Here is a 16582-nt window from a genome sequence, read left to right as displayed (position 1 = left end):
AAGGGGAAACAACGAATGTTTACCTTATCATCATAAAGTTCAAGTACATAACTACAAATTAAAACACATGACTAGCATGTACGTTTTCCATTGCTCGATGATATTTTTTTTCCGACGACGTGTTATTTGGTTTGTGCGTCCAAATGATGATGGTTGTGTTCCAAGAACAAGAATGATTATGACAAATATTCTTTTAACGTACAGATGTAGCCAACTATAGATTGTGTGCTTCACATACAACGGTTAGAGTTGAAGGGGAACTACTTGAATGTGAGCGAGCCGGAGATCGATGTCTTGAGTTGCTCTCCTGATTGTGATGCCGTGACCACACGTATCGAAGAAAATGTCACGACTAATGTATACGGACCCATCACTAAGGTGTGTTTAATATTACCGGGTTAGCGTTGCCATTACTATCACGGGTAAACAAAATTGCTGAAGTAAGTAAAGTTTCAAGCCGTCTGGGCACACCTGCCTACATGGCCATTATCAAATGCTGATCAATATCAGCCCTACACTACAGCCCTATTTGAGCATGACAGTCATATATGTAAGCTGACTCAGTTCTATTGGAATATGGCGAATGTCTTTTCTGCGGATCCGTATTTCTTCCTGATTTTAACTGCCTGGACAGCATGCATCACCAGCTGGGATGGTCACTTGCAAGGTCCTCCCAACGCACCTGCCAACGGTGCAGGTAATGAAGCGACACTGTACGATCATACCTAAAATTGCAGGGAGGCTTGTTACGAGTCGCGGATGTGCATGCGTGATCAAAGGATCGATTCCTATAACTGTATAAGGCGAAGTCAAAGTGAGGTCACATATCTACTGTTGGAAAAGTCATTCGACTTGAAAGACAGAAATCAAGCATTTTAATTTTGATGCATTATACCTGAGTTCATCTAGTCGCACATAACGTTACCTAACGTTATAACACTAACAGAAGCTCTTAAACTTACACACGACACTCCTGCCACGGTCGCTTGAATAACGATTTTACCGTGTGACATGTGTCAAAGGTCTGGATTACACAATCGTGTATTTCCTACACCCTAGAAGAGCGTTTTAAAAAACTCGCGAGGATTCGCTAACTCCTAGCTATAGCGGTGATAATTAACCCAAGCTGGTCCGCCCGCGCCCTAGAGTTAATCGACCGTGTAATGCGTGTAAATGCATCTCCTCCCAAAATATATCGAAATACGTGCTGCCCCAAAACCCAAGGCTAGTTAATACGCTAGTGCCTGTAGGTCGCGAACTTTCGTATGACCCACATCACAGTCCAAGGAGCATGTATGGGGGTTTGGTGCACACATTACACGCCACATCTATTAAACTTAGATCGTCTATCCATGAAATTTGCTAACTGTTTTTCGAAAACAAATGTTCGAGTCAGGCACAGGGTGTGTATGCCAGCAAATGGGAACTGTTAAATGGAAAAATAGTTTAGAATGGGATGGGGGAGGGCTTTTAAAGACCCTAACGTTACACTCAAAGTCAAAGTGCGGTTGATCAATGAGGTTATAGCAAAGTCCACTGTATTGACATTAAACTAGTTAGATTTTCAATTTTGTGCTGTGCGACGATGAAAATTTCTGTACACCGATCCAGTGGTGTGTAGAGTGACAACGCGTGAAATTGGGCGATTGAAATTTCATGCTGTCAATTACATCATTCTGGACTTTCCCTAGTGCGGGGAATCCCCCTCGGGTAGTCTCCCGAAACCAGGAGCAAGATGGCGGACACTGGCCAAAATGGGCCGCTACGGCTGTACAGGATTTTGTATAAAATTGCCAAAGAACTTGGAAACGACGAGTTGGAAGAGCTGAAGTTTCTGTGTACTGGCATAATCACTGCCTCAGCAAAGGAACATATTGACAAGCCGCTAAAGCTATTCACAGAGCTCAACAAAGTGGGCAGGATTACAGAAACTGACTTCAGCTTCCTTGAAGTCCTTCTGGGCGAAAAGGAGGGAATAGGTCGCCAAGACCTCTTGACTCTACTCACAACGCTGCGAAATGGTAAGCTTTATCTAGGTAAGATTACTATGGTAAACAGAGTGTAACGACGTCATGTCAGAATTCCCTTAAAACAGCAAGACATGATCTGCCCACCCCAACCCCCCCCCCACCCCACCCCCAAAAAAACCCTGTAAGTTCAGTATGAGGACCTATGGCCTAGTATGGGGATATCGGATGAGTCCTTTTTTGATCTGGTGCATCTTTTCCATGTTTCCAAGTGTAAAATTATGTTCATGTGTGTTTTAAAATCTAACACGGGGTGCAGTAACTGCGGATGAATGATAATTGTCTCATTTTGCACAAATGAGTCATGTTGGTTTTTATCCACAGTGCTGAATAAAATCGTCACCAAAGTTAATGCATACAGCTGTCCCCTGGATGAAATATTGATTTGTGTACAGTAACCAATTTTTAAAATCTATTTATCTATGTGAGTTATGTATGTACGATATGCGTGTGTGTGTGTTAACATGTGTGTATATATACAAACAGTGTGCCATGGTACTGCTCTACTATTTCTGTGTGTGTACCTATGTGTGTATGATCATGTGTTTGTGCCTACATGTATGTGTTTATGTGTCTGTGGACCTGTGTGTCTGCTTGTGTGCATGTGTGTTTATCTGATTGCACTTGCCTGTGTCTGCTGGGGAGCATGTGTGTGTGTTTGTGTGTGTGTGCGTAGTTATAGGCTTGAACTATGCGGTAATAGTGCGTAAATTTATTTTGTTATTATTTTGCCAATAAAGCAGAGAGATAAAATAGTATCACATTTTTTCAAACCTTACAAAAGTTTGTAAAGATAATCTTTGGTTTATAAACAAATGACATGAATGAATTTTAAAAGAATTTCTGGCTTGGTCATGTTTTAAGTCAGCAAACTGGTAAATGTTACAAAAAGTGGGCCTAGGAGAGAAAGACTAACTTTGGTCGTCGCCATGTTAGATCATCTGTGTAAGAAGTCTTCATGGGATAGTTCTCGATACAAGTTCTTCAGCCCACAGATGACAGTACAATAAACTGTGGATGCTATTGGCTCATACATTTAGATATAGCATAGCACAATTCATTGTAATTGTCAATTTAAAATGCTTGTAAGCTAAGTGTTTTTTTCTCAAATGGCTTTGATCTTGAAACCGACTGACATTATCTCCAAATAACTGGTAAATACTTCAGACTTGCTGCATTTTTATTATATTCATAAATGCATAAACAATGTATCCACTGCGTTTTTATTATTCATAGATGCATAAACAATGTATCCAGAGTGCCGCACAATGTCATTGCTTCATTATCATGTGCATTACATATTAAAGCAATTTGAGGTTGTTTGAGGTCATTTGAGGTGTTTAGGCAGACCCAACTAACTTTTATTCTCTATTGTAACAGAGCAAAACATACAACAGCAAACACCACCAGTTCAGCCCTCCTCAGCAAACCAGTTTCAACAGGTTCCTGATGCTTCAACAGGACAGCAAACACAACAAGCTTCGGCAAACCTCACAACAAATCGTAATGCCCCAAATGCTGCTGGTCAGAAATTGGCACCTTTCCAAAATCTAGGAAATGTCCCACCTGTAGCACTGCCACCAATATCATCACCCCAGCATGCTGATTCGCCACCGAGTCCTCAACAAAATACCGGCCTGTCAGCCCCAGGAAGGAGTGCCCCACATCATGGTCTCACTGCCAGCCCTCCCACTCCACCAGACAGCACCATCCCAAAGTGTGCTCCCAACTTTCCTGCATCTTACCAAACCCCTCCAAAGCATCCCCGATGCCATGGGGAAGCGCAGTCGCAAGAGGAAGGTAAGCAGACAACCATGCAGGAAATGAGACAGCAGTGGGAGCTTACTGCTGAAACCCCAAGAAGCAAGCCTGTAGGTACACCTGGTATCCCCACATCTCCCAAACAGTTCCATAGCCCTGACACCGTGGGTAGTCTTGACAAAGCCCCCACATTAACCGAGCTCCATCAGCATGCTCACGATGCTACAAATGCTTTACACAGGATGAAGCATGAACAGGAAGAGATCCAGAATGAAGAAAAGATGACAAGTGTAGCAGAGATTCAAGAGCAGTTAGATCAGCACCACCTTCCAGACACAGTAGGCAGCATGGACAAGACCACCAGTCACATGGAGTTACAGCAACAGCTCCAGGCAGCACAGGTATCTGCAGCTCCTGCTAGAATCCACCAGGGGGCAGCGCCAAATGAAGGAGACGATCAGTACCTGATGGAGGTGAACAAACAGTGGGAACAGGGACAAGCCATGACCTCACCAAAACAGGCTGGAATACTGCTAAGAACACCACCACAACAACACTCTAACAACAACAAAAGCAGCACCCCCACCAAGTCTTCCCCTAGTCGACACCTAGATGAAGATGTAGTAGAAGATTCCCCGAGCAACCTACAGGATGTCAATGAAGCTGCATCTCCCCAGGGGTATAGGACAGTCCACAATATCACTTACCAGAGCCCAAGCAGCATCAGTACCAACATTGGCCAATCTCCTATCCTCAGCAGTGGCAAGTCAGAAGACCTGGAAGTTGACTCGCCCACCAAGCCTGAAGAACTGGAGACAGGCCCAGCAGTCAGACCCAAAGTAAGGCCCACATCTTCTCCTCACTCTGATACTGCTAGGAGAGCAAGTCCAATCCAACAAGATGTGGCACAAGAAGACATGCCGGAAGGACAGTATTCTGGAAAAGTAGCATTGAGAGAATACCAGAAGGAGTTGGCCAGATCTGCTCTCCTGGGGAAGAATGCCATCATCACCTGTGCTACAGGCAGCGGTAAGACCCTGGTCAGTGCATTAGTAGCCGAGAGAGCCTGGAGTGAGGCAAAGAGAAAAGATCTCCCCTTCAAGGCCTTGTTCATCGTGCCCATCAGAAACCTCACCAAGCAGCAGAAGGACCAGTTTGAGATGCTCTTCCCTCTGGGCGTTGTTCAAGAAATCGGAGACACCGAAGAGCTCAGTGAAACACTGAAGAAAAGAGACATAGTGATGCTGACTGCACAGATTGTGGTCAACTCGCTGAAGGCAGGAAGTCTCGATCTCACTGACCTCGATCAGCTCATCCTTGACGAATGTCATCACACAACACTCGACCATCCGTACAACCAGATCATGCGCTACTATCTCCTGAAGAAGGCTGAGCTTGCACTGGCCAATCCCCACCAGAAGAGTTTACCCCAGGTTATCGGCTTGACAGCATCCCTTGGTGTGGGCGGGTCGGGGAATGCTCTACAGCACCTGATCGAGCTGTCCGCCAGCCTCGACGCTTCTCGCGTTGACCACGTGAAGGAGAACAAAGATGAACTGAGAAGGCACGTGTTCACCCCAGATGCCATACACATTCTGTCGGGGCAGCCTCGCAAGCCACACGACCCGTTCAGCACGGCGCTGGACAGCCTGATGCAGAGGCTGGAGAGTAAGGTGTTCCCAGACACCTGTCCGTACGACCGTGGCACCCAACAGTGTGAGAACTGGATAGTGGAGAGGGTAAAGGAGGCTGAAGCTAAGACCATGAGAAACGAATTGATCGTGGCCCAGTACCTCTTTGACTTTAACAGGTGAGGTATATACTTAAACTTTGCTAATTTTATCATCTCTAATGTATTAAGGTATCTCCTCTCAAAAATATTCCATGGGTTATGCTAAAACAGACATGTCTGAAACTTTGAAAGTTATTCTCATTTCCATCGTTTGATATGTAGTGTTGCCATTTTGTACATGTATGTGTATGCTAGATGTTACAGCATTGTGATTTTTCAAAGCATGGAATATCGTACCCAATATATGCAGATTGATAGATTTAATACAAGATAGAATAGGTGATCACTGATCAGATTTTAAAGGCAACTATTGTTATGTAGATTTCTTTTATCATTTTGTCGGAAAACATGTACTATATGTTATCATATGTTTCCCTCTATTTCCTTCTCCAGGGCACTGAGGCTGTTCACCAAACTGCGGGCTGCGGATGCGATCGCCTTCCTGGATGAGAAGATGTACCAGTCCCGTGCAGAACTGAAGGGGCCTCCCAAACTGCCAATAGACAAGTTCTGCTACCAGCAGTTTGACCAGATCAGAGAGGAACTTTGTGTGTATGCAGAGGAGGAGGAAACCCAGTTCCCCAACCCCATGCTGCAGCAACTCAGGAGTCTGCTCATCCAGAAGTTCAATGAGCCAGAATCCTATGGTTAGTTTGGTCTTAATGTCATGAATATATTTTAGAACATGTTTTCAAAGCCAAAAATTTCTGATTTGATTTTAGACTCCAAGCTCTTCAAGATATTACATTAGAGTGCAGAGTACTGTTAGCTGCTTTAATTTGCTATTGAACTGAACTAGTCAATATGAATGTTTGACCACAGAAAAAAACTTGTCATTTCATAAATGTCCTATCTATAATCAATGTATATAATATCATCTTGGTACAATTTTGATATAAATGTGATGTTCCCTAATTCAAAAAGCAAAATTTGATTTTAGCCGGCTTGCTCCTACAGGTATTGTGCTAACACAGCAGCGCAGGGAGACCGAGGCTATTGTCCAGTATGTGGAGGAACAGGATGTGCTACAGGGGAAGATGCGTGCCAAGCGCCTCGTGGGGCAGGGCAAGCTAGAGGATAAGGCCATCACTGATGCCCAGCAGATGGCAGTGTTGAAGAGTTTTAGGAAGGGTAAGGTGACATCTATCTTTCCATTTGGTGCATTGGATTTGTTGTGTTTTTTTTTGTACTTTGCTTATTGAATAATCAGGGCAAGAAGTGAACATAAGTAAATGAAAAGGGACATTTGACAGTGCTACAACAGTTTATTTGCTGGAGAAGTGTCTTTTGTTTTCAGTCTATTTGATAGTCCAAATTGATGACATCAGATAGTCTATTGCACTTTATCTAGCTACTTCAATGCTTCTTGAACTGACTTGATTATATGATTAGTCTGATCTTCTACTGTATAATTTTTGGATGTCCTCTCCATGTCCTAAAAGTAAAAAATAGGACTATTGTATAATGCTTTTTTAAATCTCTTTCTTAGGACTTTCATCTGAGGATGGCTGCAATCTGCTAGTTGCCACTGACGTAGCCCAAGAGGGTTTGGACATGCCAAAGTGTAACTTTGTCATCCGCTATGACTTTGTGTCCAACGAGATTGGGTCTGTGCAGGCCCGAGGCAGGGCACGCGCAAAGGACGCAGAGTGCTACCTCCTGGTAACTGCGTAAGTGGAACAAAATCACCTATCAAATGTCAAATCAGAAATACTAAAACTAAAGCCAATTCAGTGATTAGTGATAATTAATTGAAACACCCTTGTAACAGTTTTGTTAACAATTTGTGTTCAAAACCTCAAGTACAGTCAAACCTGTCCAAGAAGAACACTGAGGGGACTGCTAAAAAAATTTTTAAGGCCAGGTGCTCATTATCAACATGATTCTTAATGTTTGTGCCCATTGGGAAAATTATCCAAAGGGAAACCGATAGGCGGTCACACTGCTCAGGTTCTCCTGTACAGGTACAGGTACAGGTTTGACTGTACATTTATATCATCATAATACAAAAACAAGTTAAGAAAAACAAACATACTAAAGACTTCTGTACCGAATGCAGTGGTTCCACCAATGAAAGGAGAGAACTAGAGAACCAGGAAAAGGAGGCATTCATGATAGAGGCACTTAACGAGATGGACCAACTAACTCAGGTGGACTTTGACTCCAGAGTCAAGGCAGAACAGGTACTTCAAAGCTTACTGCCCTAAGTTGAAGTTATTTGAAACTGTTGTGCATTTTTTCCCCATTTTTTGCAGTTGTTTTCAAAATATTGCACCATCAGTCAACTTGATGTTCCTAAGTGCCCTGTTTTTAAAAACAACTAGCGGTCACATCGCGTACATGTTATATTGATATGATTTCATTGCAACTATCAAATACAATTTTTCCACAGGCTAAGCAATTGGAAAATTGGAAAGTAAAGCAGAAGAACAAGTCCACCAGAAGAAGCCTATTTGAAGCCAAAGATGTGAAGGTGTACTGCAGACAATGTAACCGTGCTGTCTGTGATGGCACTCACATTGTACATAAGGGCTCCAACTACATTTGTAGGGAACCCTCCCTTCCTGACAAATGTGAAATAGTATGCAAGAAACCGCAAGTGTATCGGACAACAGACAATATTGGTAAGTCAAATGAAGACTTTGATTCTGTTCATTTCATTTAATCTGATCTAACTTTAAAACATATTGTCGCTATTCAGGAAATGTACACAGACCTTCATCAAACTATGTCTTCATGACCACATAGCAGTTTTTAGTTTGTCTCATCATCAAATCAATTTTTGTATGCTGGTTGAATTGTATAAAGGTTTCAAATTTCAAACAAAAGGATTCTTTTCATGCAATAGGTCTTCTCTTCTGCGGCAACCCAACCTGCAGAAACCAGTATGGTCCAATCATCAAGTACAAGAAAGGCCAGGTAAGTTCTGCTTCATTCTGGGGCTGCCTTCTGGCACCAATTTTGCAAAGTAGTTGGAAAATGGTTTACATTCCTGGTTCTAATACTTCAAGAAGGAAAGGAAATTAAGGGATGGTCATTGCTACTCCTAAAATGTCATAAGAAAGAATCAATTTATAAGAGATACCTTTAAGTTTGCAAAATGATCAAAGGTATATGCTAAATCTGAACAGAGAGAAATTGACCGATTTGTTTCCCATTCCAGGAGGAGACTGCCTATGGGATGAATGTGAAGAGCTTCCTGTTTGACTTTGGTGATGGAGAGCTCAGGGGTATCGCCAAGTTGTCCAAGGCTCCTTTTGACATCACTGAGGAACTCTATGAATAAAACAGCATCTGAAGGACATCTCATCATTGATTTAAGGACAGAAGAGGGCGTTGGGATAACTTTTTAAACCTTAAAAGGTTCTTGACGATACCTGGAAAAGGTGGTGACAGCGAGTTGATACAATGCTGCATGAAAATTGTATTGTCTATTTTATTACACATAATATGTCTAGGGATGAAGAAAGGAGGGTTGTGACGAAAAAATTGCAAAATGACTTAATGGGGTTTTCACTTTGTGCAATTTTTGGGCACTGTTGCTGCTCTCTGTAGCTTTACTTGGGTGCTCCACTGGCTATATGATTACTAAATCATGTATCTATGCTTAAAGTAGGTATGATTTATTGACATGCTTCCAAGTACATGTAAATTGTAAGATGAGGATACTGAAACCATCCAAATACTATTCAATCCTTTCATCTGGCTAATGTCTAAGTACATGTACTTAGTTTTGGGTATATGTTGTTGAATATACATGATGCATGTACATGATCTATATGTTGTTTTAAAAATATTGCCCAAAACATTTGCTAAAGGTATTTGAGAAATATTGCATGGTAGATAAATTGGAATTGGAATCTTTTATTAGTACCCCTATCTGGTACAATTAGGCTAAATGATAGAATTCTAAAATGCTGACTAACAGTAACAAGAGATGTTAAACATCAAATAAGGATTTATATGGGAATGTCATGATTTTAGCAGCAAAGCTTTTAGTCTATAGCATAGGCATTGCATGCACATCATCTAATGTTTTTATTCTGAAATCAGAATTTGGAGGCAAAAATGTTTTTAAAGTCAATGTTGTAAAGTAGTGGACAAATGGTACTCTATATAATGTCAATTTATGGAATTTATGAACTCATTGTAATTATTGTGCAAAGCCTTTTGCTGTTGCTATAAATGGCTTTGATAGATTTGTTTAACAGAATATGCTACTACAGTAAATTGCTGTACTATGATTGACAAATCACTTCAAATGGAAAGGATGAATTCCAACTATGCAACGTGTGTTTTCAAAGAAAGAAAAACACACTGATTCTTGTAGTTTTACTTAAAGGTTCTGCTATATCTTCAAAATGTATTTAATCTTTTCTCTATGCTTTGATGTTATTTTGATAACATTAAGAAAGGAAACAACAGCGGAGAGGAATAAACTGGTATCAATATAAGAACATAGCAGGTTTTTCTTCCTTATTGAGCAATGACTTTTCATGTAGCAGCTCAATGAAGCTCATACAAACATATAAATTGAGATGTAAATATAATTTCACAATGTTTGACATTATTACTCCAGATGTGCTAAAAGAGTAACGTTAACGTTAAATCTGAAGGAAATCATGAAAAGGTGGGTACAAACTTGACATGAACAGAATGCAGTCATGCGATAGTACTACCATTGATATTCAACAAATTGGTGCAGAGAAGTAACGTTATATGTAGTCAAACTGTGTTTCTTCTCACCAATAGCCGAACAAAAATCATTTTTACTAATCACAGCGCTAGCACTACACCTGTCCCTGCGTGCCACAGACAGGTGGTCAATTAACTCAATTTTGGAGGATAACCAATCAGAGGAGTTATGCAAATGAGTACGTATGCTAATGAGGGAAGGGGCATGAAAAGGGGATGTATTATCACACAAGGTGCACAGTTTGACTTTGGGGAGAAAAAACAAGAGGTGGTTGGGAGAAAAGTAGGGATAGTAGGAAGGAAATGGGGATGTTAAAATGTGAAGAGGATAGTATTTCAATTTTGATTTCTACCCTGGTTATTATCAAATGAAATGAAGTTTACGACTTTCCTGACAGCAACAGTACAATGTTTATGTTTGTATGTGAACGAGGCATTATGATACATGGCGAAGGCTGTCGGTGTAGATGTACTCCAGAGCACGGAACGGAGAGAGCAGCTTGCAGTAGTGCATCCCGTCAAACCCGAACCACGCGTCCAGACTGGTCACCAGGGCAGGGCTAGTCACCTGTAGGGCATTGGTACGATACGTTATAGCTCTCGCTTTGTGGTAGATGCATTGAATCTGAGAAAAAAAGCTGCCCAAAAAGACCACTAAGGACTGACAAAATATATAGCTCTCCCTTTCTACAGCTTTTCAGATGCATTGAATCTGAAAAAAAACTGCCCCAGAAGACCACTACGGACTGATAAAATCTTGTCATGTTAACAGGTGGTCACTAAATAGACTTCTTTTGCTTGTGTAAATGGTAAAACTATCATATCACCAATCAGTGCTCACATTGGCCAGGTGGTTCTTGTGTATATACAGGTTTGACTGCATTTTGTTGTGATTACTGACAATAAAAGCTACAGCTGTTGAGAACATCTGAAATTGTAGTTTTTCTTACAACCAATTCTTTTCACTTTGAAGACTTGTTATCTTCCTCATTAAGGCATATTGAACTCTGCCAAGAGAGTAAAGTGTGGCTGCGAGAAAAAGAACTTTTATTTTATTTTCAGATGACTTACCAACCTGTGGAAGTAATTCAGTGTACTGAAAATATTTTATACTGAGCAACACCCACCTTAACCGTTCCATCGCCCTGGTCCTCGAACGTAAGCGCTCCCGACAGCCAGCCACTTCCCGTACTCTTCATCTCGTCATCAGCGAACGTCAGCTGGTGACCTTTCTGCTGATACCTGGCCATGGCAACGGTGGACGCGGCGGTGGAGGCAATCTGGAAAGCCATCTGGAAACAAAAGGACATCACGTCAGTGTCATGATCACTGACAAACAATAACGGATGTTATCTGAAACGTTTGACCGTTTCCCAAACCATATCCAGACGCTTGAGTTATCGCTATTTGGCAAACGTAACGTTACATCAGTTCGTTAATCATCCTACAAAGTGTGTGGTTGACTAGTCTAGTGACTAACTAGACTCACATCTGTGATAGGGTTGGCTATCACGGACTGAATGTCCTGCCCTATTATTCCTTTTTTTGCCGAATTCTACAGTCCATACCCTTATAAGAATAGGCCTGGTGGGGGCTATGTGTTGCAGTGAAAAGTATGTTCTGTCCTTTAATAATATTTGAGAAGACATCTGGAAACTTTGTAATATTACGGTGATTGGTTTGTTCGTACTTTTTGAGAGTGGCTATTAAAGTCCTTTTAAGACACGTTCACTTTGGTCGTCACTGTCTGAAGAACACACACGCACCTGGTTCAAGTCCTTACACGTGATGGGACTGTTGTAGTGTCCCGGTCCCAGCTCCTTGGTAACCGCAGACTGCCTCTTCATCTTAGTGGACAACATGTTTGTGGAGACGTACGGCTCCGAGTTGTCGATGGGGTTCAGCGGATAGTCGAACTTGGTGTAGGTCTGGACAGTAACCATGTCGCCGTCCTTCTCGACGAACGGTTTGTGGTCCCCCAGATCTAGGATGTTGTCCATGACTTCCGTCTTGACAGTGAGCTTGTTCTGCAGCTCGGCCGGGGCTCCGATGATGCTCTCCTGAGCGGTGGTGACCCAGGGAGACGTCTGGCCGTCAAAGTCAAGTGCGGAGACGATGTCGAAAGGAGCCAGGATCCTGCCTGTGACATTCCTGTACCCAAAAGAGAACACAAATAACGTCAATGGATAATCAGAGCGCTGAAGTTAATTTCTCCGGACTTGCTTTCATGAGGGCAGAAAGGCGGAGACCAAGCGGATTTGCAGCAGAGGTGAAGAGGAACGACGAGGCAAAGCATATTGTGCCATATTCCTTCCGGGAACGAAGATGACAAAGCGGCCAAATCGGAATAAGTTATGCGGGAGTAAAGGCACTTTAGAGTTGAGAAGATCGAGATTGAGGTGTTTTCCAAGCTAAGCACACTTGTGATTGACTCTGGAGATGCAGGGCTTGAGACACACGGACTTAAGATTTGATACAATCGGAAGATCAGTGAACTTGGGTCTTATACTAAAGTAACGGTATTGTTTACATTTGAGTCCGTAGCTGTTTAACCGCCTCCATCTGTCTGAATGCGGTGTTGTTGGGACTGTTGGCTACCATGAAGTTTACAGAGGAGTTGGCTATCAGTCTGTGCGCCTGCTCCATGGTCATCTCGGCTGGCAGGTCCATGTTCAGCACGTTGGACGGCATGGCTCCGGACGCGATCTGGAGTCAAGGGCGTGAAGACATCTCAGACTGTCATAGTTCCACAAGGAATAGGTATTTCGTGGCTTAGATATATGGCGAAAGCAATAGGTGTAAAATCTGTGGGTTCCAGTAACATGTATCCATCTTTCACATTGAAAACAGACTGATAGTGTTTGAGAGATCTCTAGTGCAGCACCCTTAGGTAGGCACTGTTTAGGCTAACGTCACATTTCCAAATCGGGGCCCGGCAGGACTGTTTGTGGAAACGAAAAATAGAAATATATACCAAGGAGCTTTCACAAATAATGCGCAGGACTTCATCCTCTTTACGTCTTGTGTTGTTTGATGTCTTTTATATCATACTTTATATAACGTTAATAGTATTTACTCAGTAATGGCCCCCACGAATTAATGCAATATATCGGTCGTACTCACGTGTCCGTGGTTAAGTCCAGGCACAACAACTACCGGTTTCTGGTACACAGCGGGGCTGGAGAAGTTCGCGTCTATTGCAACGAACTCCCTGTGAGTGAATAGGGTGGGACGTGTGGCAGGGAAGCAAACGGTCAATTTGAGAACATGACTTTGACACAATTTGACAATACAGGGAGGGATTAGGTATTGTCCGCCGTCATAGATGGAATATTGTGAAATTTGAATAGTTGAATGTTTTCTAATCACGTATAGCTGCGGAGGCACCTCGGTTTTTTGCCATTTCAAGACCAAACATGTATATTTTGGGCGTCTATGCTCTGGTATTAAAACAAAATACCTTATCTATGGAATGGAGAAGCTTATAATAACGCCCATAGGAACTCATTCACATTTTCGGCATATGCTAATAATGAACATCACTAATTTGGACATTTATGCAATTCTTTGAGCAAAAATGTACATTTTTTTTATCTTTAGACAAATCTGCACAATTGATGTGATTATCCAGCTACCCCGGCGGACTAATGCGACAGTCACTTTTAGCCACCTGGCATTGTTAGGTCTCCCAGGTGTACCTGACTGATTCAATCAAGTGACCAGCCAATGAGCTAGCTCGTTGTGCCTGAGGACTCCATTGTTGCACGGGGTCGTTTTGTCTAATGTCGCTTTTAGTTAGGGTCACTGACCTGTACTTTTTCCAGGAGTAACCCAGTCTGACCAGACCGTCTAGATCCCCGTTCAGAGTGAGGACGGGTACGGAGAAGGTAGCCATGGGGTAGGAGTTGGTCAGGTAGGACCCCCACAGCAGCATCCCCTTCGCCTGGCGGGGGTTGTCAGACAGGTACATCTGCAGGAAGGTACCTGCGGGGAAATATATCGACTTAAAATTAAACCGCGCTCACCTAAAAATACACTTAGGCTTCAAAACTTTACTAATGAGACTTTACAGGGAAAACTTCCTAGTATTACTGATTCAAAGGCACTAATAAGCATTCAGTCAATAACTCAAATTCTTTGTCATCTCTTTCATCCGTTTTCTCAACACCCGACTTTCTTTCATCATCTAACCGTACATTATTTTCAGAGTTCAAAACCAAACGTTCACCAGCGCTACCTTATTGTACACAAGTGACACTGGGCAGTCGAACAATATCGCTTCTCAGCGCTGCATTGAAAATCACTGGTGTCGACTGTACTTACCTCCCCTGACAGAAAACCTGACTGATATCAAATATGTTATACAAATGTACCTCCAAGCGAATGGGCGCCGATGAAGAAGACGTCTGTTTTCATCCCACCCTGCACCATGGCCTGTTTACAAGACTGGATGGCGGACGACAGTTCCAGCGGGTTGGGCAGATCTGTCACGTACCCGTCCGTCAAACCGACCCACAGCCTACGGGGTGAGGGAGGGGATGATTTTGTTAGTTTGTTAATACCCCTGTCACATTATCCATGATCTTCGGGCGTATCGATGGAAGATCGGCCATATTTAAGATCGACAATGGGTTGTGCGTATTTTCACCTGAAAACTGTCCCTGTCACATATTTAGCCATACTTTGTACCTTGTACAATTGTTGTGTAATAAAGTTATTATTATAAGCGAGGCTCGGGCGATTGCCGCAGAATCGTCGTCCGATCGATTTCAAGCTCGCCAAATGTGACAGGGGTATAACGTTAACAAATAAAAGAGAACATATGTTACTGCTAGAGCGTACTCACTTGTGTGGGGAGAGGTCCTGGATGGTCTGCGCCAGTGGCTGGTAGGCCGTGCCTTTGATGTAGGCTCCAGGCACGATGATGAGGCCGACCTCCGTCCCGTCCGTGTTGGTGGGCCGGAGCAGTTTGCAGGACGTCCCCAGGGCGTGGGGCAGGCCGCACAGGAGGAGCACCAGGGCTGGGGAGGGGAGCTTCATCGTTACAGGACTAATGGAGAACAGAAGGCTAATTCGGCGAAGACGAGACCGATACGTGCTATTTATAGCTTAATCATTATGCAATACTCCTGCCTATTTTGCATAAACGATACATATTAGTCAGTCATTTGCTTGTTGATATTAGATAACAATAAGGCTAATGGTTGGGAACACAACAATTTCTTGTTCAAGCCTCTTGAATTTGATAGCAAATACCAATTGTGAAATGAAGATGTACGAATGAATTTCATGATTTTATTAACGATTTTGCCATGAAAATATACTTTTTTACTCAAACATATCGCAGAGTACGGATGACCGGTGTGAGAGAGTCTGCATCTGGTGGTTATTGAAATAGCAAACATTTGCTTTAACCTAGCCTCGTCCTGTGATACTACTTTTATCTCCAGCCTAATCCAGTACAATTATTGACAGTAGTATCCGCTTATGCCGTATTCACATGTTTGCAACAGTGGTTAATGAGACATATGTTGTGCGGGTACATTTGTAGTTGTACTAACAGTGTGTGAACGATTTACTCGTCCATTTGTGATAAACGTCCAAGGTGTTAGTTGCCAGTACAGTTAACAAAACGCTCAATTTCATCTAATGTTTACTCCCAAATGAAAAGCCTTCCTTCTAGTTATAGTATATAATCGGGGCATACTTTAACATTATCAGTCAGCATATGGGACATTAGCTATAGCCTCTGAAGATAAACGCAAATATGATGCAGGTTCGGTTCAAACCCCGTTTGTTTGCCATCCCCGGAAATGACATTTGGATTGTATATAACAGTGCTCGGATACAATGCTCGATGGTAAAAACTGCATACTGACACATTCAAATTTTGTATTTGAACAGAGTATTTCATCATAAGGCACGTGTAGAACCACATGTCATTGGCCCGTGAGTTACACCATGCGCATATGCCACCAGCCGCCAGAACTAGAGTGGATTTTGGACAAACGGACGTATGTCTTGACTCCTGATATCTTAACATATGTCAGTTACACAGAGCTGAATCGTAAGGAAAATCGCTTAAAATTTTCAATAGCGTTATAGTTTCATCGCTTAGAGAAATGGAAAAAATACATTATTGGCGCGGATTTTCTTCCATAAGAACAATGTCTTTGGTAGCCGTAACATGAAGTATAACTTACTACAAATAAATTTATTTCAGACTTTGTTAACCCCTTACGAGAATTCCTCTTTTTTAACATTTGCGAAAAGCCTAGTTTCGGGAATAAAAGCCGCTCCTTTGGTA

The 16582-nt window shown here is 42.4% G+C and overlaps 3 protein-coding genes across 3 annotated transcripts; 1 reads left to right on the top strand and 2 right to left on the bottom strand.

Annotated features, from left to right (window-relative positions):
- Positions 1-1741: 1741 nt before the first annotated feature.
- Positions 1742-8915, top strand: LOC118416634 (probable ATP-dependent RNA helicase DHX58). The gene is made up of 9 exons (XM_035821794.1): positions 1742-2021; positions 3408-5598; positions 5974-6227; positions 6538-6711; positions 7070-7250; positions 7640-7763; positions 7973-8204; positions 8429-8499; positions 8744-8915. The coding sequence occupies exons 2-9, from the start codon at positions 3842-3844 to the stop codon at positions 8864-8866; spliced, it is 2916 nt and encodes a 971-aa protein (XP_035677687.1). The 5' UTR covers positions 1742-2021; positions 3408-3841; the 3' UTR covers positions 8867-8915.
- A 995-nt stretch (positions 8916-9910) lies between these two features.
- On the bottom strand, positions 9911-12990 carry LOC118416750. The gene is made up of 4 exons (XM_035821980.1): positions 12806-12990; positions 12042-12426; positions 11403-11567; positions 9911-10843 (listed from the first exon to the last, which is right to left on the bottom strand). Exons 1-4 carry the CDS (start codon positions 12964-12966, stop codon positions 10712-10714), a joined length of 843 nt encoding a protein of 280 aa, XP_035677873.1. The 5' UTR covers positions 12967-12990; the 3' UTR covers positions 9911-10711.
- Positions 12991-13371: 381 nt separating this feature from the next.
- On the bottom strand, positions 13372-15338 carry LOC118416175. Its single transcript, XM_035821255.1, has 4 exons — positions 15122-15338; positions 14649-14794; positions 14085-14259; positions 13372-13486 (listed from the first exon to the last, which is right to left on the bottom strand). The coding sequence occupies exons 1-4, from the start codon at positions 15313-15315 to the stop codon at positions 13372-13374; spliced, it is 630 nt and encodes a 209-aa protein (XP_035677148.1). The 5' UTR covers positions 15316-15338.
- Between the last annotated feature and the right edge of the window lie 1244 nt (positions 15339-16582).

Source organism: Branchiostoma floridae, chromosome 5 (genome assembly GCF_000003815.2).
Source record: "Branchiostoma floridae strain S238N-H82 chromosome 5, Bfl_VNyyK, whole genome shotgun sequence".
Classification (NCBI taxonomy): Eukaryota; Metazoa; Chordata; class Leptocardii; order Amphioxiformes; family Branchiostomatidae; genus Branchiostoma; species Branchiostoma floridae.
The sequence above is the reverse complement of the archived record's forward strand: the minus strand, read 5'-3'. Positions and strand labels throughout refer to the sequence as shown.

What these genes read in the sequence shown, in the direction of transcription:
- LOC118416750 (XM_035821980.1), bottom strand. Translation starts at nt 12,966, where the DNA reads ATGCCGTCCAACGTGCTGAACATGGACCTGCCAGCCGAGATGACCATG. An exon ending in AAACAGCTACGGACTCAAAT is followed by an intron (nt 12,427 to 12,805) that starts GTAAACAATACC and finishes TTTTGGGTACAG; the next exon opens with GAATGTCACAGGCAGGATCC. An exon ending in CGTGTAAGGACTTGAACCAG is followed by an intron (nt 11,568 to 12,041) that starts GTGCGTGTGTGT and finishes TTTTGTTTCCAG; the next exon opens with ATGGCTTTCCAGATTGCCTC.
- LOC118416634 (XM_035821794.1), top strand. Translation starts at nt 3,842, where the DNA reads ATGCAGGAAATGAGACAGCAGTGGGAGCTTACTGCTGAAACCCCAAGA. An exon ending in TGCTACCTCCTGGTAACTGC is followed by an intron (nt 7,251 to 7,639) that starts GTAAGTGGAACA and finishes TACCGAATGCAG; the next exon opens with TGGTTCCACCAATGAAAGGA. An exon ending in CCAGAGTCAAGGCAGAACAG is followed by an intron (nt 7,764 to 7,972) that starts GTACTTCAAAGC and finishes ATTTTTCCACAG; the next exon opens with GCTAAGCAATTGGAAAATTG.
- LOC118416175 (XM_035821255.1), bottom strand. Translation starts at nt 15,315, where the DNA reads ATGAAGCTCCCCTCCCCAGCCCTGGTGCTCCTCCTGTGCGGCCTGCCC. An exon ending in CGGCGCCCATTCGCTTGGAG is followed by an intron (nt 14,260 to 14,648) that starts GTACATTTGTAT and finishes ATTTCCCCGCAG; the next exon opens with GTACCTTCCTGCAGATGTAC. An exon ending in TACTCCTGGAAAAAGTACAG is followed by an intron (nt 13,487 to 14,084) that starts GTCAGTGACCCT and finishes ATTCACTCACAG; the next exon opens with GGAGTTCGTTGCAATAGACG.